Below are 23970 nucleotides of genomic sequence, written 5' to 3'. Positions count from 1 at the left end.
ATGTTTAGGAAAATGCAAGGTTTTTTGACAATTGCGCAGGATACTCTCAATTCTCATTGTCCCCCTGCATCCTTTTCTATATTCCATCTGTCTCCTCCTCTGGTTCACATTTACATGATATACTTGGAGAAGTAGAACAAGCTTAATCCTAAGAGATGGGCAAGGAAGAACAGAGAAATTTAACAAAAATAATCCATGGGCAAAAGTCATAAAAATTAAGCTGAAAATTGCCCATTTGTAGGCAGTGGTATGTAGGTAGAAAGGTGCAAAATATTTACAGTCCTTTTCTAAAATGTTTCTTTCACCTCTATCACTGTTTCATATATTTGAATGTGCCCTCTCCCAAGAAGGCTCCCATGGAGATTGCTGATATAAAAAATCTGGGCCTTGATAAAAGCTACAGGTTGGGGTGAAAAGAACATAAAATTCAGACCCTGACGGTTCAATTCCTAGCTTTGAAGTTTATTGGAAATATGACTGGGAAAACTGCTTGATTTTTTGCCTCAGTTTCTCCCTTTGTAAAACAGGGATGATTACATTAAGCCCCCCTTTGCTATGAGGAAAGTACTTGTAAACCCTCAAGTGGTACATATAGGAAATTTATTTTCAAAATTGTGCTAGTGTCTAAGATGGCCCTGGCCATAATTTGCTTCATAATAATTGTCCTTTGACTCCGACATTGTCTTGTTTTTCTGTGACAACTGAGAACGCTTCTTTTCCTCCTCCAGTAACACTTACGTAGTAGCAGTGAAGTCCGTCACCCTGGCATCAGTCCCACCTTCTCCACAGTACAACAGAAGTGAGATCACGTGTGCGGGATTCCTGATACAGGCTGTTGACAGCAGCTCCTGCACGGTAAGTTTGCTAGAACATCTGCTGCTTTTCATAGAGCAGACGTAGAAAACTCTCCTAATTCAGTCCTGCCATAGGAGAAGGACAATCTTACAAATATATGTGAACTCTGAAAAACCTAAGAACTCTGATCAACTCAGTGAGCAACTACAGCAAGCAATGAAGCTTGCTATCCTTCCTCCTGTGAGGCAATGGACTTAGGAAGCAGACTGGGACATGGGTTTTTTGACATGAGCAGTTCTTGATTTTGTCTTGCTTGACTGTGCATATATTTATAAGAGTTTTGTTTTTGTTTTTGTTTTTTTTAAATTAGGTAGAGGGAGGAGAAAACAGACTTGCTAATTGAAAAAAATTTTTTTTAAGTGATTTCGATGATTTATAGATCTTGATCATATAATTCTGAGATGCATCCCAGAATTGACCTTGACAGGTCAGTTTATGGCCTCATCCCCACCAAAGAGATATAAATCTTAACAAGATGTTCTATGTTAAAGAATTCTCCATTTTATAAAAATTCAGTTAAAACATTCAGATAGATATAGATATATATTTTTCTTTCTTTCTTTTTGCAATAGGTATCATACCTGATCCAAATTTCTTCTAGCACTCTGCCTTATTTTGCTGGAAATATTGGTGGCTGGTCAAGGTCCATTGAAGAAACAGCTGCTTCATGTATCCAGTTCATAGAAGAAACTAATGACACATTTATGAACAAATAATATTTTAAATAGTACAGCTCTCAGTGGTCTGTTTGTGGATTATAGATTTTGTGGATTACTTGAAGCAGTGCTTTTATTCCAAGTCCACTTTTTTCTGACATCTAATAGGCTTGTGGACCCAGGAACTAACTTTTATATTAGCCTAAATAAGATGAAATCATGGAGATGCTGAAGAAAATCATAAAATTCATTCCCAGTACTTCAGGGATCAGTGATTTTGTGGGTGTGGGCCTTTCTTTTACCTGTATCAATCACAACCACCCCCATCTTACCAGATGGTTTGATGAACTGCTGTGGCCAAGCCCCTAGTGAGGAGTCTTTCTAACCTTAGCTGTTCCAGTGTTGGATGACAGATGCACCATCTTTCCATAGGTTCATACTGAAAGACTTTACAGCTTACAAATTAAATTTTGATTTTGTATTTGTATTTGATTTGTATATCTATTTATATTTTTTGTATTTTGATTTGTATATCTATTTATGTGCCTATATACCTAGGGTCACATAAAAGTCTCTTGGGTAAAAAGGGGTTGTGAGGGGGAAAAGTTTAAGAACCTTGATTTAGACTGCAGAAAAATTCTCAAAAATTACAAAGAGTGGCCAAAGCGGGTTATCTGCTGACACAGCCCTCTAAAATCTAGGCTCACTTTAGTATCACATTGAAGCACCAGAGTGGATCTTTAGTGGAGTGTACCTTACAAGGTCAAGTTTAAATGATTATTTATTTGTACACTGTACTAGATCCATCATGCTTCCCTCTGGTGACTTGGATAACTGAGAGTTGACTGTTATGTAGTATTATATATGTTATGTAAATTGATATAGAATCAGAAAAGGTGCTCTTAATTTTTTTTTTTTTTTTAAAGAACTAAACAGTTGTAATAGTGTGACTGGTGAGAAATTTACATCTTTGGAAAACTTAAAATGAAGACTGGTTAGAAACTGAATAGTTGATTAATAGGATGACATTGTTTCATGGGAACAGCAGGTGCCTGTATGTCAGAAGCATCTGACAAGATGTATTACACTTTTAAAGCTTGAAATTAGGAGGACATTAAAACATAATGGAATTCAATCAATTTCAGTAATAGGAACTACTTACTGGTGTCATTTAATATATATTCAAGGTGGCTGATCAATTTAGTATCTATTGCTATATATACATGTAAAGTACCTGCAAAATGTGATATCGAGGGGTAAAAGAACATTAAGTGAACTCTTCTTTCAGAACTATTATATTAGCACTTTGTTCTTTGACATTCATTCTTCTAGTCTAAGTTATCTATGAATTGGATAGGTCCTAAAGGCAAATCAGCCCTTTCTAGGTGAGCCTCTTCTTTGGGAGAATTTTTCCCCCTCACAACCCCTTTTTACCCAAGAGACTTTTATATGACCCTAGGTATATAGGTACATAAATAGGGATACAAATCAAAATTTAATGATAACAAATTATGATCCCCACATTCAGTTATGAGACTCCATATGGGGTCATGAGCCACAGTTTACAAAGGTGAGGTCTAAAGAACCATTTACCTGAGTTTTCTCAAGTTCTTATTAAAGTCAGGACCCTCTCTTTAGTATTCTGCCACTGTTGTCTATCCCTTCAAATTCTCCACTCCCTCACACCTTTCCAATATAAACTTCTAATTTTTTTTTTAAATTTTCTCTCGGTATGTCCAAAACAGGACTTTTATAAATTAAGTCTATGATGATTCAGAGCTATTTTTCTGGATTTATTGAAAAATGGAATAGTGACCATAAAGACTAAAATCATTGTATATGTATTAAATTCAGGAGAAAAACAGAAAATAAGAAATGATTTATATAGAAATATAAACTGAAAGTAACTGAATTTTTTTTTCAAAAATCTCAACAGCTTTTTAGATTGCTTTTTGATAATAGGGAAAAATGTAAGCTTAACAATACAAGGGCAGTTAGACCACAAATTTATATTGCAGTATTTTTTTTAGCCCTCTCATACTGTCAGATGGCCCATACAACTGAGATTTCCAAATACTGTCTGCTTGCCCTTAACAACAATATGGTGTTTGGGTTTGCACCTTCTGAAGCCTTTTTAAGACTGTAAAAGTTTGGTTAGTTGTACAGCGTGAGTCCAGCTTGATATTTCTCAGATGTAAAGATGCTGTCAATTCTAGCCTTTAATGTAGTCCTTAACAACAAAGGATGGCTCCCTCCTTGTGATTTTGAGGCCAAATCAGAATCCTTCCAGCCATTCTGATCCTAAATTCCTCACGTCCCAGACTAGAATTCTTTCTAGTTTTCTTTCTGGCCCCAAATAGTGAAAACTAATTTTTTTTTTAATTCTTTCTAAAAAGCTTTATGTTTATACCTCCAACAGGATCCTTCTTAGAAAGAATCAGGAGGGATTTAGAGTGAGTATCACTTTTTAACATCATTAGGGTTTATTAAACCCGTAACCTAAGCTGCCTAATTTAGGATCTAGTTGAAAATTAGAACAAAGCACCTTTCTTTTAGGATTCTTGGGCTTATAATTATGGTAGTAACTTTAGTCACTCTAGTTTTAAAGAAGCTGAGCAGAGATAAGTGACAGTGACCACTGAAGGAGCCATTTTAAATGTGCTCAAGATGCCTTGTTTCATAGGTCTTAAAGCAGTATTATTAAAATTTAGTAAGTCATAGTAGTGGTATAATTCAACAACAGCTCTAACCTTCACATGTTCTTTTCCTTGGTGCATGCTTAAAATCTCTGCCACTTCCACCCTAAAGCCCATACTCTTGAGCAGACAATACAGCTCAATTGGCAGTTTAGCTGCCCATCGCTGGTCCCCAATGAAACTCAAAAGGGCAGTTGCAAGTCCTGAAGTTATAGGTTATTACTTTTTAGATTTTGGACAGCAGAAGTCCTTTACTTAATGTCCTCTCCAAATTATTAGGGACTTTGCTAATCTAACATTAAAAGCTGTTTGCATGAGGCACGTCATTTTTGGTATTTCTTCTTAGTTCTTAAAGCAACCAAACTTTCTGATCTTCTGGACACCAGATTCCTCTACTCTTGGCCAATGTATGTTTTCTGGGTCTCCTGGATGTTGTTCCCTAATACCTGCCTGTGCCGGAACTGATGGTCTGGTTAGTGCCTTTTGTCTACTACCTCACTTTGCAATGCAAACAAGGATGAAAATTATGATTTCAAAAAATTTGATTCTCAACTATGTGTTATGTCTCCCCAACTATGGCAGATAAGAGAAATGAATATGGTTTATATTTTTTACATGCATTCAATGACTTTTGACCAAAGCAATAAATCATTGTATTCATATATTCCTTGATACCTACAGCCATATTCATATGGTTTTGTTAATGATTCTCATTGTTTCTCCCTGGTCTCATTCAACTGAAACAGTGCTCTCCAAAGATTACTAATGGTCTCTTTAATGGTTAAATCTTGAAGGCCTTTTCTCGGTCCTCTATCCTTCTTGATTACTCTAGAGTTACTGGCATTATTGATCATTCCCCTCTTCTTGGATCCTCTCTAGGTTTTTATAACCCTTTTCTCTTCTGTTCTTTTCACTTATCAATATCCTTCTATAGATCATCATTCAGGAGTCAGAGTCCTTATAAACTTTTAATAAATTTGGAAAACCTTACTGGTATATATTCCTAGAATCATATATACATAAGTATACCTGTGTGTGTGTTTAAAAAAGCATAGCTACAAAGTAAAGTTTTTGAGTAGAAAAAATGATTAATACTATAATAGCTTCTGAAATGTGAAATTGACCATTTGTAGAGTTGAAAGGTAATCACTGAGATAAATAGAACAACAGATTTTGGCAGGAAGTTCAGGGACTACTATGCTAACTAGCACATAGAAGGAACAAGTTTTGAAAGCAGAAACAAAGCTTGTAATTTGCTGATCCCTATTCTCCCCAAATTAAAGTCAACAAAAAAAAAAAGAAAATGTCATCATATTCATCCCTTCCCCATATTATGGGGTTATTGTTATTGTACACAATTTTCTGATTCTGCTCACTTCATTTTGCATCAGTTCAGTCTTTCTAGTTTTTTTTTTTTTTTAACGCTCCTTCTTCTCATTTTTTATAGTATGCTATCATAATCATACACTGTTCAGCCAGTCCTCAATTGATAAGCCAATCACTCAATTTCCAATCTTCTTCCACCACAAAAGGAGTTGCTAAGTCCTCTTACATTAAAAAAAAAAAAATCTATTTGGGATACAGACCTAGTGATGATGTATTGCTGGATCAAGGGGTATGCAGTTTTGTAGTCCTTTGGGCATAGTTCCAAATTGCTCTCTAGAATAGATCAGTTCACCACTTCACTAGTTTTAACATATCCCATCCGACATTTTTAATTTTCCTTTTATAAATTAGCCAAATTGCCAACTGCTTACCAGCAGGAGCTGTTTTTTGCCTCTTTTTGTATCCCTCCAGCTTAGGGCAATGCCTGGCACCTAGTAGCTGCTTAATGTTGATTGCCTGATTCTAAAGAGGGAGACCACATATTTAAGGAAAAGGACCAACAAGTAGCTTTATAGCAGCTGTTGCTCTTGGAAAAAACTTATTCTCCATTTTTTAGATACAGCAATCCTAGACCACTCCTTAAGTGATACATCCTTAAGTGTAAGTATAGGAATAAAAGGAACATAATCCTTACTGTTTTCTACTTGCTTTGCTATCAAACTGGATATAAGTACTGGATTTGGAATCAGAAGAGCATGATTCAACTTTTGCCCTGTCACTTACTAGCTGTGAGACTTCAGGAAACTCATTACGTCTGCCTCCTAATCTATTAAATAAAGATATTACATATCTTCTACCAGGGTATGGAAATGTGAGAATAAAATGAGTATTTTTAAAGTGTCACAAAAACGTGAACTCTGATTTTTTTTCCTTTCCATTTCTTGCCCAGTCCTTGCTCATTCACCTCAGTCTTTCAGGTAACCCCTGTCCATTTTAAGAACTAAAAAGAGAAATGTGTTTATTTTAAGCACTTGAATATTATATTTAAGTAACATACCATCTCAGCATTTGGAATGGCACAGAGGATTTGAGGACACAGGTAATTTTTACTAAAGTAGTGAGGTAGGCTTCCACTCAAGTCCTTTCCTGATATCTCTCAATCCTCTAAGGTTAAGCCAGCAAAGTCCCAGCCTTGGCACATCCAAAAGCCAGAAAGGTTAGTTCTTAGAGGATAGACATTGAGTTCATGTGTCAAGTAACTGATCTATCACCAGTCACCAGTGGAGAACCAGTGGAGAACCAGTGGGGAAATGAACTTTCTTCAGGCTTTAGGAACAGCCTAAGGCAAAGGAGATTATGATCTGTGTCAGCAGAAATAGTGCTTATACTAGCAACAAGTACAACAAAAATCAAATACTTGAGTAGGGTTATTATTAGAACTTGAAGCAAGGACCTGGCTTTAGTCCTTATTCTGCCATGAAGTGGGCAAGTCAATGCAATACATGGGGAGAAAAGGTATTAAAGAACTTCAAAAATGTGAGCTGTTATTAAGTCACACTCTGGGTTTCAGTTTCTTCATTTGGAAAATAAGGAGGTTGAGCTATAATGATGTTTAATTGTCTCATAAACTTATATAGGGGTAGCTAGGTGGCGCAGTGGATAGAGCACCAGCCCTGAAGTCAGGAGGACCTGAGTTCAAATCAGATCTCAGACACTTAATACTTCCTAGCTGTGTGATCCTGGGCAAGCCACTTAACCCCAATTGCCTCAGCAAACCCCCCCCCCCCCAAAAAAAAATAGGCATAAATAGTCTTGTAAACTGTAAGCACCAAAGTTGAGGAGCAATAGCAGTATTATCTAATCACTTGTATTTCCCCTCATGCTGAATAGTGTATGGTATGTACAAGACACTTAATTCTGAATTATTTTCATTCTAAAGCTAAGATTCTGTGACTACCTACCACATTCAAATCAACACATTGAATGAAATTCTTATAGCTCAGGGGTCTTCAAACTACAGCCTGTGGGCCAGATCCGGCAGCTGAGGACGTTTATCCCCCTCATCCCAGGGTTATGAAGTTTCTTTATTTAAAGACCCACAAAACAAAGTTTTTGTTTTTACTATAGTCCGGCCCTCCAACAGTCTGAGGGACTGGCCCCCTATTTAAAAAGTTTGAGGACCCCTGTAATACAGCTGATTTGAATCTTTCACTACAAGTAAAAACCAAATACTAATGCTTTGCCCTTTTCTTCAGGAGGCCTGGGTTAAGCACACTTGGCACTGGAGAGACAGTGAGTCTTTTATCACTCAGCTACAGCTCCTTTCAAGAGATACAAATTACTCAGGCAGGACCTGTCAGAATTCCTTAAAAAAGCCATTTAAAAAAACAAAACAAAGTGATATTCAATATTTGGCATTTGCAAAATAATTTCAATTATTTTACAAACAATGATCAAGATTAACTTAAAATGCAGAGGAAGGGGCTCCAGAAAAGAAAAGATTCTGCTCTGAAAACTGAACAAGAGTATAGGGACAGGAAGGGCCGCTAAACATAGAGTTTCAAGTGACAAGGAATAGTTTGTCCCTTCCATGACAGGTAAAGCAAATTTTGAATGTTCACTTCTCAAAGTGGTTGCTGCTAACTCAGTCCAGCTGCATCAGAGTATACTTTTTTTTTTTTTTTAAGGTATCCAATTCTTTAAGCCCCTAGATAATGAGTTATATTTGCTGTCCTCATGTTTTCATTTCATTCCCAAAAGAAAACAGTGAAGCCTGTTAAAAAAAATACCAACATTGTTCAGTTCCCCAGACATGACAACAGTGAAAAGTATCTCTTTTCTTATTTGGTAAATATTTTGCTAGCAAAGCTGCAGTAACTAATCACAGCTGTTTCCTTTAGTTATAAATGTATCCAATCAGGTAAAAATCTCAAATGAAATACACAATACACCCGAGTCACTCCATTATACAGTACAATAGCAGAGTTATGTCTTGTGAAATGTATGTATTAAGTATGCATATATTCATCAAATAAAACAAAGGATCTAATGTCTCCCTGATTAGTGTTCTAACTCCATTATGGCGCTGCTTCCATCTCACCCTGACTCATCTAAATACATGATCACGCGGCTGAGTTTAAGGCTCCATTTGCTCCATGCAACAAAAACTGTCCATCTGGTCCTTTGCTAGAATTTCTCTCACCAAAACCAAGGACAAGAAGCAAGGGGCACAGGTGCTAGTAGACTTAAGTTTTGTTTAAGTTAATTATAATTCTGTGCCTCTGAGCAAACCAAAGTTGGAATGAGTCCAATATTCCCTTCTTTCCAAAAGATAGGGACCAATTTCCATTTTTGTGAAGGATTCTATTTCCAAAGTCATAGGCAAACAGATGAAGAGAGTCAGGAATGAAGTTTTAAGGCAACAGGTACCACGACAAGCAAAAGGTAAAGTTATTTTTATTAAATATTCAAAAGCAGAATAAATTTTAAGGTTCTAGAAAAATCTGAATTCTTAAATTATCACTGTATTCAAATAAATTGCAAAAAGAGATGTAACTTTTACAAAAATATAAACAGCTCACCTCCATATGAAGAAGGTCTTTTTAACTAAAGTTATTTTTAAGAAAACAAGATTTATATCAATTGGTATCATTCATACTCTGCAAGTGCTGTTTTGTTAAGAGGTAGATTTCCTTCAAAACTTTGTTTTAAGCATCAAATGCTTGTTTTTGACTATTTCATGGTGGTGGCAGTCCTCTTTAGCACTAAAAATTCCATAAAAGGAATTTTGGCAACATTCAGACTATTTTCAAACTATTAACACTATTAGATATCATCTTCCTGCTATCAAAAGTTAACAACCTTGGCTACTAATTTTTTTTGTTTTGGGGGTATGGGAGCTTTCAAAATTTCTTCATGATCTGCACTCATCCCCTCTGTCCAACGACCAACTGTGACCATGTTATCTGTAAAAGAAATTAAAAAAGAGAATTCAAGAAAAAAAAAAAAAAAGAACAATAAAGATAGCTATTGGGAGCTTCACAGACTTAATAAAGTAACTGGCTTTGACAAGAATAATCACAAGTAGGGAAATCTCCATTGCTAAAGGAAAGTGTGCATTTTTGTAATTGATTATATCTCTTGATTTCAAAGTACCACAGGCAATTTCTCTTCCCAATTAGGGAAATGCAGCAACTACTTTGCATTGCATAAATTGATGAGAAGGCTCTTTCTTTCTTTCCCAGAGTTCATCATTAGTGAGTCAATGAATTCCAAGAGTCTGTAAACAGCAAGGCTTATGAAGCCTTAGTTTTAAATGCACAAGATTCCACCTGTGAAATTATACACCATCTGCTTGTCATTCCTGTCATTCTGGAAGTGGTGATCCTCCCAGGAGGGAGAATTCACTTCCACTTCATCATTTTAATCTCATGGCTGAAGATGTAGTAGAGGTTCACTTTCCTCCAGACTCAACTGTGAAGAGGTTTCTGGGTTGGGAAAATTAAATTTTGGGAGTTGGGGGGGAGTGTAAGGGGCTAATAACACACATATTAAGGTAATATTATCATTTAAGATTTTTAAAACCACCAAGTCTTTTGTTTAATATTTGGGTTTCCAGAATCTCTTGAAGATAGGGGACTGGATGGAACCAATAACTATATTTTACCACAGAAAGGATGTGTAGGCTATGATGATACTGACCTGCTTTCATAAACAGCATTAGGAACTTTCTATTCTATATAAACACTCTATGGGAAGTCTCCTGTGCATTTTATAAAAGTTTTGCCACAGCTAGCACTTATTGGTTTTCATGACCAACAATGACCAGTCTCGTAATTAGTAAAACAATCATTGGCCAGGTAATAAATGTTAATATCTTAAGCATTTAAAGAACTTTCTGCACTTAAAACTATTTACCTAAAGCCTCTGCTTCCAGATTTACCCAGAATACCTCAAACTTAGGAAACTTGGGGAATTAGTTTTTACTCTTGCATTCTTTTTCTCTAATTTTTTTTCTTAAGGATCAATTCCTTGCCTTAAGTAATCCCAGGGATTTAAAATCTTAGGTGACTGTGAATAAGTTTAATGAAAAAATTTACCTTTCTTATAGATTCCTGCAAAGTTTCTCAGTAAAGTTCTTTATGATCCATAAGTAAAAGGAACAGCAAACTATTCAGGATTTAATAATTGTTTAATTTATCACTATAATTAGGCAGGGACCTCAACTTGTTCTTTTTTTCATTATATTATCTGAGATCTTTTTTTAAAGGCTTATTTTATTATCTCTACCAAAGGATGACCAAATAAAGACTTGATAACCAGCCATGCCAATCAATCTGTCAATCTTTTAAGCTATGAATAAAGGCAGAGAAAATTACTTGCTAAAATAAAAATTTTATTTCTACAGGAAGAATTTCAATGGTCTTGACTCTCCATTGACATTCATAATCAAGTAGTTTGTAACTTTCAGACCAGTCAGCCTAACTCCATGTAACCAATTAATGTCAAAATTAGTATTAGGAAAAAACTGAAAACTATGAGAAATTACTTGTGGCCATCAGCAAGGCTGGCATATATGGCAAAAGATGGTTCATTTGTAATCTGAGTCAGTGGAAACAGCTATAAACTGGCAGAGATCTTATAATGCCTTCTGAATTATATATATTTTTAAAGTTAAATATTAATCAGAGAACCCTTTGCTCTGACTGTGTGTGTGTGTGTGTGTGTGTGTGAGTGTGCTCCCTATAGTCCTAAGTTTTTATTCCTCAATAGACTTTTGCTAAACACCTCAATTACTGAAAAAACTATGAGTCAAGGGGAAACATGTTTGTAACATAAAACTTTATACTTTCCTTCATATTTCAAGGTAAAGTTTTTTTCAGAAAAAGCTCAATTCAATTCTGTTTACTTAGTTACAATCCCTCTGCCCCAATTTAGGTACTAGAAAAGAGCTAATTAATTGGTTAATTCAATAGGCACTAATACACACATACAACAATAACAACTATGGTAATAGAAGATTCAAGAGTTTAGATTTATTGGTAAGGGAGTAAAACATGCTTGTGGGAAATTATGGTGTCCTTTAAATTCTAATTTTCTCTAGAATGGCAGCTAACAATAACACAGAACATCAAAGAAAACAAGGAATTTGAAATAAGATCTCACCTGAATTCTGATTTTCAGGACAATCTTTCTTAAAATGTTCCACAGAACCACAAAGTCTACAACCACCACCTGTTGAAGGTAAAAAAAAAGTTCAAACCACCTTACCTCTACTAAGTATTAATAGAGTATATTAACTATACAAAGTATTGTCAAAATCTGTCTTATACTCACAGAAAATAGGTTCCCTGATCTATCTCACAAGTTGATTGTATCACAAGAAATATATTTAAGTTGTATGCTTACATATGTGTATATATTCACAGTATGTATATGCACACACATTTAATGTGTACATTACAAATATACACAAATAAATAAAATGACTGCTTTGTGTTTATACTGATTATTTCAACCCCCCCCCCAATCCCTTCTCCCACATACCCTAAACATTTCCAAATGAGAAAGAAAAACAATTTAGCAAAAATAGCCTTAACTTTTGACTGTCTCTAACAATGACTATAATGTTCTGTTCTGGTAGTCCCCTATTCTCTGCCCTGACTGGGGAGTTATGTTTCATTATTTGTTTTCTGGGATCTTCTGTGAAGCCTTTAGAAATCTGGATTTTTATAGGAAGGGATGAAGAGCCCTATATTTATCAAGAACCAATCTCTCTTTTGATTAGAAATTGTGGAAGAAGAGATAAAAGTCAAGGAATACTCAATTCTTGGTTTGTAGAATGACCAAGTAGAACTCAATAAAGGGAGGGATATGTTATTTTATGGATGAATAACCATGAGAGTAAATAAAGCATTAATCATCTCAATTGTTGAAAGATGTGGTGAGGTGATATAATCATGAGTAATTAAAAGTATGAATGAGTCAATTCCAAAACCATTTAGATAAAATATAGTAACATTTACAAAAACCACTGATATACACTGATAAATCAAATTCTTGCAATGTTAAAAAGTGACTGTGTTTAACTCATTTTTCACAAGATACTTTATTTCTGCTTGTTAAACCAAACATTTGTGTCAACTTTCTAAAAAGGAAAACTTCTACTTTTAAGGGGTGAATGATTTGTATACATCAAAGCATAAGAATACACTTATGGAGGGAAAAACTTATATTACCTGACAAATGCAGTTTGCCTTGGAAACTTATTCACTGAATAAGTAAAAAAATCTACACGATACTGTCACAAATTATGTCAGAATATACCAAAAAAGGTCCATATACGTGCTCTGGTTGCTTTGTATAGAATTTATTAAAATATGTAGCAAAGTTACCATTTTCTGCTGTGTGTGTATGTGTGTATTACAGAAAAGAATTGATTTTCCAAGGGTTTGTAAACTACTAAAATGTTCTATTCAAAAGGAAAGTTATATTCTAACTTTTTATCAACATTTGTCCTATTTCATGTCCAAAAATAGTTCTCACCTTCAGCATAAAGTCCTTTAGGATTATCAGGACAAGATCTAGATAGATGTCCCATCTCTCCACAAATGAAACATTTTGCAAAAGGAAATTCTCCTGTAAAGGTAAATATTTTTTGACTTATTCATATTCATAAATGTACAATACTGATAATCTAGCATTACTTAAAGGCATTCTTCATGGAAACAAAATTATTTCAGTAGCGTTTGGTTTATTTAAAACATTCAGAACAAAATTATTAAATAACTCATGCTCAAAAATAATTATATTGAAACTTTTTAAGAAAAATTATCAAGGGTTTATTTTTCTATTCCTCTCACCTCCCCATCCTGAATGGAAAAAAAAAAAAAAAGAAAAAAAGGGAAAAGAATAGTTATAACAAGTAAACATAGTTAAGGAGAAATTCCTATATTGGCCAGATCCAAAAATGCGTGACTTATTTAGCATATTATTCTGATTTTTCCTGAATAATTACTTTGGGAAAGTGGGGAAATGGGTATGCTCTCTATCACCTAGACTGGAAATTCAGGAATTATTCAAGAGCCTGATGCCACTATTAATCAGCATAGGAACACTGACCTGCTCTTGTTTGCTTCTCCCCACACAGCCTTGCACACCCTTGTCCTGGGAGTTCATCATATTGGTACAGGACTTGCATGAAGGATTTGGTGTGAACACCTGACATTCAGAAATTCTTAAGCTCAAATGATCCACCAGTGTTAGCCTCCCTGAGAACAGGGACTACAAGTATGCACCACCATGCCGAGTAAATAATAATTATATTTTCAAAGTACAAGGCAAGAATTAAATCTTGGTCATCAAAAAAACCAATATGAAAACAATTTCACTTCCTACCACCCACTCACTTTGTAAGACACTCTTTATTTCTCTTGGGCTAAAAATATAATTCTCACTCATAAATCCAATCCTACTGCAGATCAGCATGAAGATTTGATTTCTCTATCTGCTTTTACTTCATTTCTAATCTGGGCTCCCCAAGTAGCATACTGGTTGCTTTCCTACGAAAGGTTCATCATATTGGTCCGGACTTACTATGGCTAGTTGATCAATTTTAAATCTCATTGCAGCTCAGAATGCTGGAACTCAAACAATCCATTAGCCTCAGCCTCCCCTGGTAGCAGTAATTAGCCATGTATCATCACCTTGCCTGGTACCTGTTTCTTTTTTCTATGTGGGGGAAAAAAAATGAAAAGACATACCCATAGCTGGGTCTACTTTGGCTTTGCATTTGGTTATTTCATGTTCAGTGGACCCACATCGGTAACAGATTCCAGTGCCTATATCTTGACTCTCAAGGACGGCAGGACAATCTGCAATACCATGGCCTGGCTTTCTGCAATGATAACAAACCTGGGAAGGTGAAGACATGTTAAATTCTTCAATTGTTAAAATCAAAATCAATATTACCTGAAGGAACACAAATGTACTTTAAGAAATGAGCAAATTCTGCTACTGATGAGGAAAATACTTTCAGAGAAATCTGAAAAGATTTAAATGAAGTGATGCAAAGTGAAAGAGCCTTAGACACAGTAACAGCAATACTGTACAATGATCAGCTATGAACTTAGCTATTCTTAGCAATATAAGAATCCAAGACAATTTTGAAGGACTGATGTTGAAAAATACTATCCACCATCAGAGAAAGAACCGATGGGAGTCTGAATGCAGATCGAAGCATACCTTTTCTTTATTTTTTCTTGATATTTTTGTCTATGTTCTTTTACAACATGACACAGGAAATAATTTTGCAGTGGGTGCATAGTGTAACTTAAATGATTTACATTTGCAATGGGGGGATAGAATATGGAACTCAAATTAAAAAAAAACCATTAAATATTGTTTTTACATGTTATTGCATGTAATAGAATATTAAACTTATTTTAAAAAGAAATGATGAACAGTCTGGTTTTAGAAGAATATGGAAAGATATATAATAACAACAATATTGTTCAAATAATTATTGTGAATAATGAAATTATTTTTGAGAAATCAAATATAAAGTATAATCACATATAAAAGGCCTTATGGAAGAAAATGCTATCTATTTCCAAAGAACTAATAAATGGAAGCATATACTGTATAGTTCCATATATATATCTATAACAAAAATTGGCCTTCTTTAATGTGAGATTGGGAAGAAATGAAGGGGACAACTTGGAACTTAAAATGTAACAAAAAAGTTAAAAACAAAAAAACTCCCCAAAACTAACACTGCCAAATGGCGCATTCTGTGCTGTCATTGATACTTTAAAAATTTGTCCATTCTCATTTCTAATTTACTATCTAACTCCTTTTTCATAAATAATTTGATAAAATAAGCAACACAGTGTACTGGAACACTACTTGACTTGTTCTTAGAACACAGGGTTTGAAGACTGATGCCATCACTTGCCAGTGACATAATCTCAGATAACTCATTCACCCTCTTAAAGACTCAGTTTCCTCATCTATAGATAATACTACTGAATAATAATATTTGTACAATCTACTTCACTACAATGCTACAAGAATAACATCAAATGATATTAAGTAAAGATTTGCAAAGCTTTCTAAAGCTACTATTATAGATTGAAATATGCTATAATGCTCCTTTAAAAAAGGTTCTTAAAATTTTAGTCGTCAAAGTGTCCTGTGCAGGATACAAAAGGTCCTGCAAAAAGTGGTAGTCAGTAAAACCAAGAGATTATACAGTAATAGACATGGTGTTAAGAAATCTGAATTCATTGTAGAACGTATATATCTGCTTTAAAAATCTGCATTCACAACATTTGCAACTTTCATCTAACTAGGATGGATTTGATTTAAATCAAATCAAACTGAATTATGATTCAAATTACTAGTCAAGAAGACTTAATTTAATCATGTTTTTCCTTAAAGTATATTATGATAGTATGATGTAACCTTAATATATGCTCATCACAACTCAGAAAGAGATGCAGCTTTTCATTTTTAGAAAATGTAATACATTTTTAAATAGTGTTTTATTTTTATATTTCATAAAATTAATCTTATAATTCAGAAAATGGAATGACTTTCTTGGAAAGTAAATACTCTCCAATGCAACATAGAAAGGAAATTTTTTACCCTCATACTCACAAGAACAAAAACAACAACTGGGTTTATTTAAAGCAGCAAGGAACATTTAGTCCAACTCCCTCATTTTACAGAAGAAGTAAATTAAGACCCAGAAAGATTAACTGATTTGCCCAAAATTACACAGGTAAATATATAGTAGAGCTGGACATTAAATTCAAATCCCATGGCTAAGTTCAGTACTTTCTTCACTGAACCCTGCTATCTCCATTATCACTCAGTCCTCAACAACAAACAAAATCACAAAGTCAGCATATGAATTTGAAATTATTTTAGACATAAATATGAAATGTAGAATTTTAAAAATCAAAGCAAAATAAAGGCCAAATGATACAGTGGACATAAAAGTCAATCTTGGGATCAAGAAGACCTTGATCATCAAGAATCAATCAAAATTTCTCCATTAGATTTTTGTCCTTTTAAAAAATTCTTCAATGCTTAGCACTGTGCCTGACACATGGCAGATGTCTAATATATGTTTATTGATTGAGTAACTGTGTTTAAGTCCTCACTCTGACACATGCTGACTGTGTAACCCTAATCAAGCTCCTTAACCTTTTAGTGTCCCAAAAGCCAAGTCCACCACAGTCATCACAGCTGAAAAGATTGTAACTAAAATTATAATAATGGACTCTCAAATACTTAATTCACTACAAGCTGGCCATATTAATGAAATCAGGGGTCTAATCCAAAATAAAAATTTAATGAAATGCAAAAAAGGAACATAAAAAATTGCCCTGAATTATGTAGCTAACTCAATGTTCACTTTCTTCTTCCTGTTTATTCAAACTGGAAAAAATGAGTTTTCTTACTTTTTAGTTCCCCAATGACTTCTCAATTTAGAATGAATTAGTTCACTGTGGAAAAAAGTCCTTTGTACAACTGCAAAAGAAGTGGCTACTGCTTAAAGCTAGATTGTCATTTCAATATATTCTGATTCTTGATGAATATAGGTGTTTAGATGATATGACCTTTAAAACTTCATCAGCAAACATGAATTTCTTGAATGGCTTCATTCTCAGCATTAAAATTGATCTTAACTTAATGTTAGAAAAGAATCCTTCTATAGCAAGGGTCAACATACTACCACCCATAGGCCAAATCACGCTGAGTGCCTGTTTTTGTACAATTTGAACTAAGAATGAATTTTACATTTTTTAAAATACTGTGAAATCTTATTTAAAATGTAAAAACCTGTGTCAAACAAATACAGGCAGCTGGTAGGATTCAGCCTACAGGCTGCAGTTTACAGACCTATGTTCTATAGCATAGATATACTGATCCTGTTAGAAATATTAAGAATGCTATTAATATGCACAGATGACAAGAGTAGTTGCACTATTTATAAAAGGTTATATAAACATGCTGTTATAAATTTAATGTAATGTTAAGTTCTAATGCTTATGTTATGATATACTCAAAACTATTTTGAAACTATACATCCCTTTTTATAGAAACATTTTAAAAGGCAATATGTATTAGATTTTTAAAATTTGTTTTAAAAATAACGTGTTTTATTTACACTCATTATAAAAGAGGGCAGTTAGGTGGCATGGGGTTAGAGTGCTGGCCTAGAGTCAGGAAGACTCACCTTTCTAAATTTAAATCTCAGTAACTAGTTGTGGGACCTTGGGCAAGTCACTTAACTCTATTTGCTTCAGTCTCCTCAACTGTAAAATGAGCTGAAAAAAGAAATGGCAAATTACTCCAGAATATTTAAAAAGAAAACCCCAAATGGGGTCATGAAAAGTCAGATGAAACTGAAATGACTGGACAACAAGTTATAATAGAAATGCTTATAATCCTCAACTCAAATATGCTTATTTGGGAAATAGTTTCTTAGATGTCTTCTCTAAATACATAACAGAAGAAACTTCCTAACATCATGGAACCCTAAAATTTTAGTAGTGACTGAATGATCACATAAGACCCACTCTCTTAATTTTAGTTGAAGAAACCAGAGCTCAGAAAGCTGAAGAGATCCTCCCCCCAATTTTAATAGCTTTTTATTTGACCAAATACATGCAAAGATAGTTTTCAACATTCACCTTTGCAAAACCTTGTGTTCCATGTTGTTCTCCCTCTCTCTCTCTGTCCAACCCTCCCATAGATAACAAGCAATCCAATATAGGTTAGACATGTGCAGTTCTTCTAAACATATTTCCATAGTCATCATGCTGCACAAGAAAAAATCAGATCAAAACTTTAAAAGAAAAATAATTTTTTCCTTTAAAAAGGAAAAAAAAAGAGTAAAGAAATAACAACAACAACAGAAGATGAAAATACTATGCTTTGATCCACATTCAGGTTCCATAGTTCTTTTTTTCCATGCAGATGGCTCTTTCCATCACAAGTCTATTGGACTTACCTTGAATTACCTCATTGTTGAAAAAAGCAAAGTCTACCATAATTGATTATCACAGTTGAAGAGATTTTAACCAACATTACAATAATGGACTCTCAAACTCTTAATTACCCTAACTAATATGCTAATTCAAGATGCCTGGATATAACCTTTAGAAAACAGAACAATAGCATATTTAATAAATGGCATAAATCTAGTCTTAATATGAGGTATTTTGGAAGCTTGCTGCAATCCAAGCCTATGTGGTAAGTACTTAAAAAACAAGAAACCAGAAAAAATATCATTTGTACATTTTATGTATGATGTATCAGATATGCTCAAGTTCTCTAAAAATCAATAGGTCACCACTAGCAACATTCCTGATTATAGCATTATAGATCTGGATCTATAATGTAGATCCAGAGAAAGAACTGATGGGTAGTCTGAATGCGGATTGAAGCTTTTATTGTGCTTTTATTTTTTCCAAGAGTGTTTTTTGGAGGGGTGAGGAGGCGTCTTATGTTGGGTTTTTTTACATACTTACTATCTCAAGGTAGGGGAGGGAAGGAAATTTTGGATGTCAAAATTTCAAAAATAAATGTTATGTTGAAAATTGTCTTTACATGTAGTTGGGGAAAATCATATTAAAAAAAAAACCACAACATAATGCAGAATACAGCTTTCAAATGAATATATAGTGAAGACAATAGACATCTATAGAGTTGTAATGCCAACCTTGCAACTAACTAGTATGACATCTTTATGGTGCCTTAGTTTTCTCATTTGTATAACAGGATTTTAAAGCACTTAACTGTTACCACAATAAAAAGTTTAGGAATTATGCCTGCATGATATGTCAAACTTATTAGGTGTCATACTCTTACATATAAGGTGATATATGACACTTTGCTGTAATAAAGATCTAAAGTATTAGTACTGTTTAAAGAAGCCATGATGAAAAAGAAATATTATTTTGCTTGAAAGCAGTTTGACAAAACATAAGAAAAGGGAAATGCAGAGTATGCTCCACAAGACTAAGCTGCAACCTGGTACATGTTTCAAGTGAAAAGAGAAACAGTCTTCTTCAACATCACAATTTGAAAAGGAATACAACATTTCCAAGTAATTCAGAAACTATTCTTTACAAACATTTGTTATCTTAAGTTGTACAAGTATTCTATAAGTTGCATTTTGAACTCTAGAGAAATAGAAGTATATAAATCTAATATATAGTAACATTAGATAAAGTGCTAGCAAACATATGATATTCTAGGGAAGAAACAAGAATTATAGCAGATGAGAATAGACTGATCTAGATCAGTGAAGGGAGTATTCAAACCAATGAGATAGTGGATCCACAAAAATGTTGAAATATATAAAAATATGAATGTTATGATAATATAAGAACAAATTATAGCTAGTAAGAACTAACAGAAAGCAAACACAAATGATCCTACCTGTGAGTTTCTCTTTATTTTTTGTCTTTTCAACCTCCTTCCTTCTCGGCGACTATCTTTTTTGAGAGCTGTTGCTATTTCTTCTCTTATTTCCAGGCTATCTGCTGCTGTCATCTTTCCATTCTGTCTTAGATATTCCATGAACCCATTTACATCTTGATTGGTGTAAGATGCTTTCTTTTTGTTTTTTGATTGAGGTACATCATTCTTAAGGGAGAGACCACTGGAATGAAAGTGTTTATTGTTTTGCTCATTTTGGGTTGCTCTCTCTGTAGAGCCCTTCTTCATATCTTCCCATGATGTTGCCTTCAAAGCCTTCTTACTATGTGTTGTATTGGTTCGTGCCCACCTGGTCATGGCTTCAATCAAGTTACCTTATCAATTGAAAAAAAAAATATGGCTGATCAAAGTTCATGTTTAAAAAATGATCTAAAGACAATATACAGTTTCATTATGTATAGTTTCCTACTCTTAATATTTTTAGTAACATATTAAAAGCCATAATTACTAAAAAAAAATTTACTTATAATTAATTTAGATAAAAACATGTATTGTCATGCATAGGTACAAATTTGCAATACTAATTTACCCTCCGCAAAAAAGGTGACACATGTCATACCAATATAAGGAACAAGTCTATTTAATTACAAGCTCAGAGACAAGATCCCACATTGTTTCAATAAAGAAAAGCCATAACAGTAATCAGTAAGTCATCCTTTAATAGCTCTTTGTCTTATTGTCTCAAAATTACATATCTTTCTTCCATTTTCTTGTTGTCTGCTGTAATTTGATATTTGGGGGAATTTGTAGGGCAGACTTGACTATGTACAGAGATCTTGTCCTTTAATCTCAAGTTCATTACTGCAAATCTCCCCTGTGGATTTACAAATCTGAATAAATAAAACCTTTCTTAAATCATCTGTTCTCTGCTGACAAATCACTCTTCCCTGTTGACCCAAGAATTTGCTTATTCAAGATCAAAAGCTTACAAGTTAATCAACAATTCATACAATCTTAGGGATATGAATCCCTACATCCCTATAAGATTTATGATTTATATGTATATAAATACATACATAATTGTATATGCACACACATACATGTATGTATGTAATAAACACATCCATCTACATATATTTCTGCATGGAAAACTCATCTAAGACAAAGAAAGCCTTCCTCTTCTAAAAGCAATTATGATATTGACATATAACATCAGAAGAAACAAGCAATTCACATATCACACAGGCTTTGGTATTTGTGGTTTTGTGTAAGATAGAGCCAAAGGAAACAACCAAAACAAAGCTTTATGCATTAAGTAAGTTTTCAGAAAGTCTGCAGCAAGAGGTTATTTAGCCACCTCCAGTGACATTTTTCCTTGGCAACAGGACCAATTTTCTGTCTAAAGGCCCTTTCTCAGGTCACCAAAGGGCTATTAGCAGTTCCAGGTCCGATATTTCCTTTCCAGGACTAGGATAAGTCAAATCACATTGAAGCAGGGTCTGAATCACGAGGCTCTGGTATAGAGAGCAGCTTTAAAACAAATATCCTCAAGATGAGACACTGGGTGCCCCGCAATCCCCAACTCCCCATTTTACAGAGAGGGAAAATGGGGGAGGGGAGGGTTAGATGAACATTGGGCCAATGGAAGGACGAGTTCACGGGGCCTGCGGGTTGTTGTGATTCCGTGGGTTCAAATCCCACCTCTGTCACTTAATTGTAGGGATAGGAGGCTTTCACGGCCCTAAATCTATGGACCCCCCAAACGCAGCGTGATGCAGTGGGCGGAACCGCACGGCGGGTCCTAGGCCTCGGAGGCAGGAGCAAAGCGGGGGCAGCGCTCGAGTCCGAAGGAGGTATTTGGACAACGCCTAACATCTAACGCAAGGAGAAAAGTGAGGAGAGGGCTCTGTCCTCCCGCCCACGCTCCCTGGGACGGGTGAACCCCACCCTCCCTCCACCCAATCAGCCACCACCCGGTCCTCCGCGGGATTGGTCCCAGAGCCTCGCTAGTCGCCCCAGGGGGGCGGAGCCCAAGGGCCTCAGGCCCGCCCCGCAGGGGCCTATGGGAAACAGGAGGCCACGAGGCTGAAGGGGGACAGTGGTGGGGGGCTACAGACCCTCGAGTTCCCTCGGCTTCCTCCCCGCCCCTCCGGGACGCGCGCGGACCCTCCTCACCTGCAACTACACGTACGCGCCTCCTCCGCAGCGAGGTCCCGGGACCCCAGCTAGTGAGCAAGAAAAAGTGACGCCGGAGAACGCGCACTAGACACCCGGAAGAGGAAATCCAAACTCCAAACAGCCCCTCACGGTCACTTCCGGTGGTTACTGCCCCCTAGAGTTACCTCGCGCCACGCTTAGAGCCTGGCGCCATGGTGGGGGGCGGAGCTTTAGATTGGAACTCCGCCCCGCGCATGCGGCTTCCCCCCTCCCCATCTCACCCCGCCCAAGTACGTGACCACGTGTACAAATACCAGACCAGCTGGAGGACCGGGTGCTCTCCAGATCCCTGGTGCTGAGCTATATATAGTCTGATACACAAAAAGCGCCTAATAAATGCCCTTGATTACCTGGTGCTGAGCTGTAGTCTGATATACAAAAAGCGCCTAATAAATGCCCCTTGATTCCCTGGTGCTGAGCTGTAGTCTGATATACAAAAAGCGCATAATAAATGCACCTTGATTCCCTGGTGCTGACCTGTAGTCTGATACACAAAAAGTGCATAATAAATGCCCATTGATTGATAATCAGCAATGCTCGTTGAAAATAAGCTTGTCTGGAGTAATTTTGTTTGTTTGTTTGTTAAAGAAGGTTGGTCTGTGGTCCTCATATTTTTTTTTCTAAATATATAAGGTTAAAAACAGTGCTCAAATATTGGAAAGGAAACAAATGATTCATTCCTTAAAGTCGGGGGCGGGGGGAACGAAACTCGGAAACTTAAATAAAAATTTTTGATAATCATTTCAGTTCCACTGTTATCTTTTTATAATAGTTTAGCCTTTCTAAATTACCATTACCTTTGTAAATTTAATTTACCTTTTAAAATATCTGTCTTAAGCATTTAAAGACATCTGTTGAAGACTTCCCGAAAGCTAAAAGTGCTTTTCCGGAGGCTGTCCTGAGCCTTGTGGGGTGTTTTCCCTGGTTTAGCGTCTGGAAAAAGGCACCTAGCCAGTGGCCCTGCTTCTACTCCCTCTTTAGTAGCCTTCCAGTTTATACCTCCAGACTCTATCCCATGCTTCAGCCTGGAGTTTAGCCTCTAGAAATAACGTCCATCAACTAATATTTATTAACGTAATGCAGGCACTGGGGATGTGGATACAAGGAAGGGAAAAAGGAAGAGGGAAGAAGGGAAAGAAAGAAAAGAAAGAAGGAAAGAAAGTGGGAGAAAGGAATGGGGGAAAGGAGGGGGAAGGAAGGAAAGAGAAAAAGAAAAGGATTAAAAGTGCTTAATGCAAAGCATCTTACTAAACTCTGGGAATACAAAGAGAAAAGTAAGATGGACTCTGCCCTCAAGAAACTCATATTCTATTGGGGAAGACAATGCAGGGAAGATTTCAGCTGCATCAGTTGAAAAGTCCTAGAGTCCTTTAATGCTTTAATGTCATTTACACTGATAAAATCATATTGCTCTCTGATATAGAACTATTTGAAAGTGCCAAGAACTTCAGTGGTAAGTGGGTCTTCCATAACTGTGGCTTTTCCATAACTGTGGCTTGAACATCTGCAGGAGCAGTTGCCAAGCTGCATCTCTATTACCTAGGATGATAGCTGAGGACACTGGGAAGGAAGCAATACTATTTCAAGGACTCAAGTTCAGGGTGCTGGGCTGTCTCTAATAGCCTGATAGGAAATTGTGGTCAAGATGGTGGTGCTGCTTGACTTGCCCAGAACATGCTGCCTTATGGCTTTAAATAGGCATGCTTGTCTGTTCTGTGCATGGTAGTTGGTTGATACTTGGTAAGGATGGCTGATCCTCTTCT

General features: G+C 35.6%; 2 protein-coding genes and 1 long non-coding RNA gene across 4 annotated transcripts in view; 2 read left to right on the top strand and 1 right to left on the bottom strand.

The window, feature by feature from the left end:
• Window positions 1-1983, top strand: part of ACOT12 (acyl-CoA thioesterase 12) — a 70638-nt gene extending 68655 nt beyond the window's left edge. Inside the window, exons 14-15 of the mRNA XM_003759887.3 lie at window positions 729-855; window positions 1428-1983. Coding sequence (XP_003759935.2) covers window positions 729-855; window positions 1428-1571 — 271 coding nt within the window. The 3' untranslated portion in view covers window positions 1572-1983. The remainder of the gene's footprint in view (window positions 1-728; window positions 856-1427) is intronic.
• Window positions 1984-8972: 6989 nt separating this feature from the next.
• On the bottom strand, window positions 8973-22337 carry ZCCHC9 (zinc finger CCHC-type containing 9). 2 transcript variants are annotated; one of them, XM_003759875.4, is made up of 6 exons: window positions 22166-22337; window positions 19991-20364; window positions 14296-14446; window positions 13079-13171; window positions 11699-11767; window positions 8973-9498 (listed from the first exon to the last, which is right to left on the bottom strand). In XM_003759875.4, the coding sequence occupies exons 2-6, from the start codon at window positions 20345-20347 to the stop codon at window positions 9380-9382; spliced, it is 789 nt and encodes a 262-aa protein (XP_003759923.1). In that variant the 5' UTR covers window positions 20348-20364; window positions 22166-22337; the 3' UTR covers window positions 8973-9379. The 2 variants fall into 2 exon arrangements, with proteins under 2 accessions (XP_003759923.1, XP_031822931.1); XM_031967071.1 differs by lacking the exon at window positions 22166-22337 and adding an exon at window positions 21692-21919.
• On the top strand, window positions 11694-13721 carry LOC116423377. Its single transcript, XR_004233974.1, has 3 exons — window positions 11694-11776; window positions 13072-13179; window positions 13683-13721. It is a non-coding gene; the product is annotated as an uncharacterized LOC116423377 (long non-coding RNA).
• Window positions 22338-23970: the final 1633 nt, after the last annotated feature.

This window comes from Sarcophilus harrisii, chromosome 1 (genome assembly GCF_902635505.1).
Source record: "Sarcophilus harrisii chromosome 1, mSarHar1.11, whole genome shotgun sequence".
Classification (NCBI taxonomy): Eukaryota; Metazoa; Chordata; class Mammalia; order Dasyuromorphia; family Dasyuridae; genus Sarcophilus; species Sarcophilus harrisii.
This window is presented reverse-complemented; position numbering and strand designations above follow the sequence as displayed.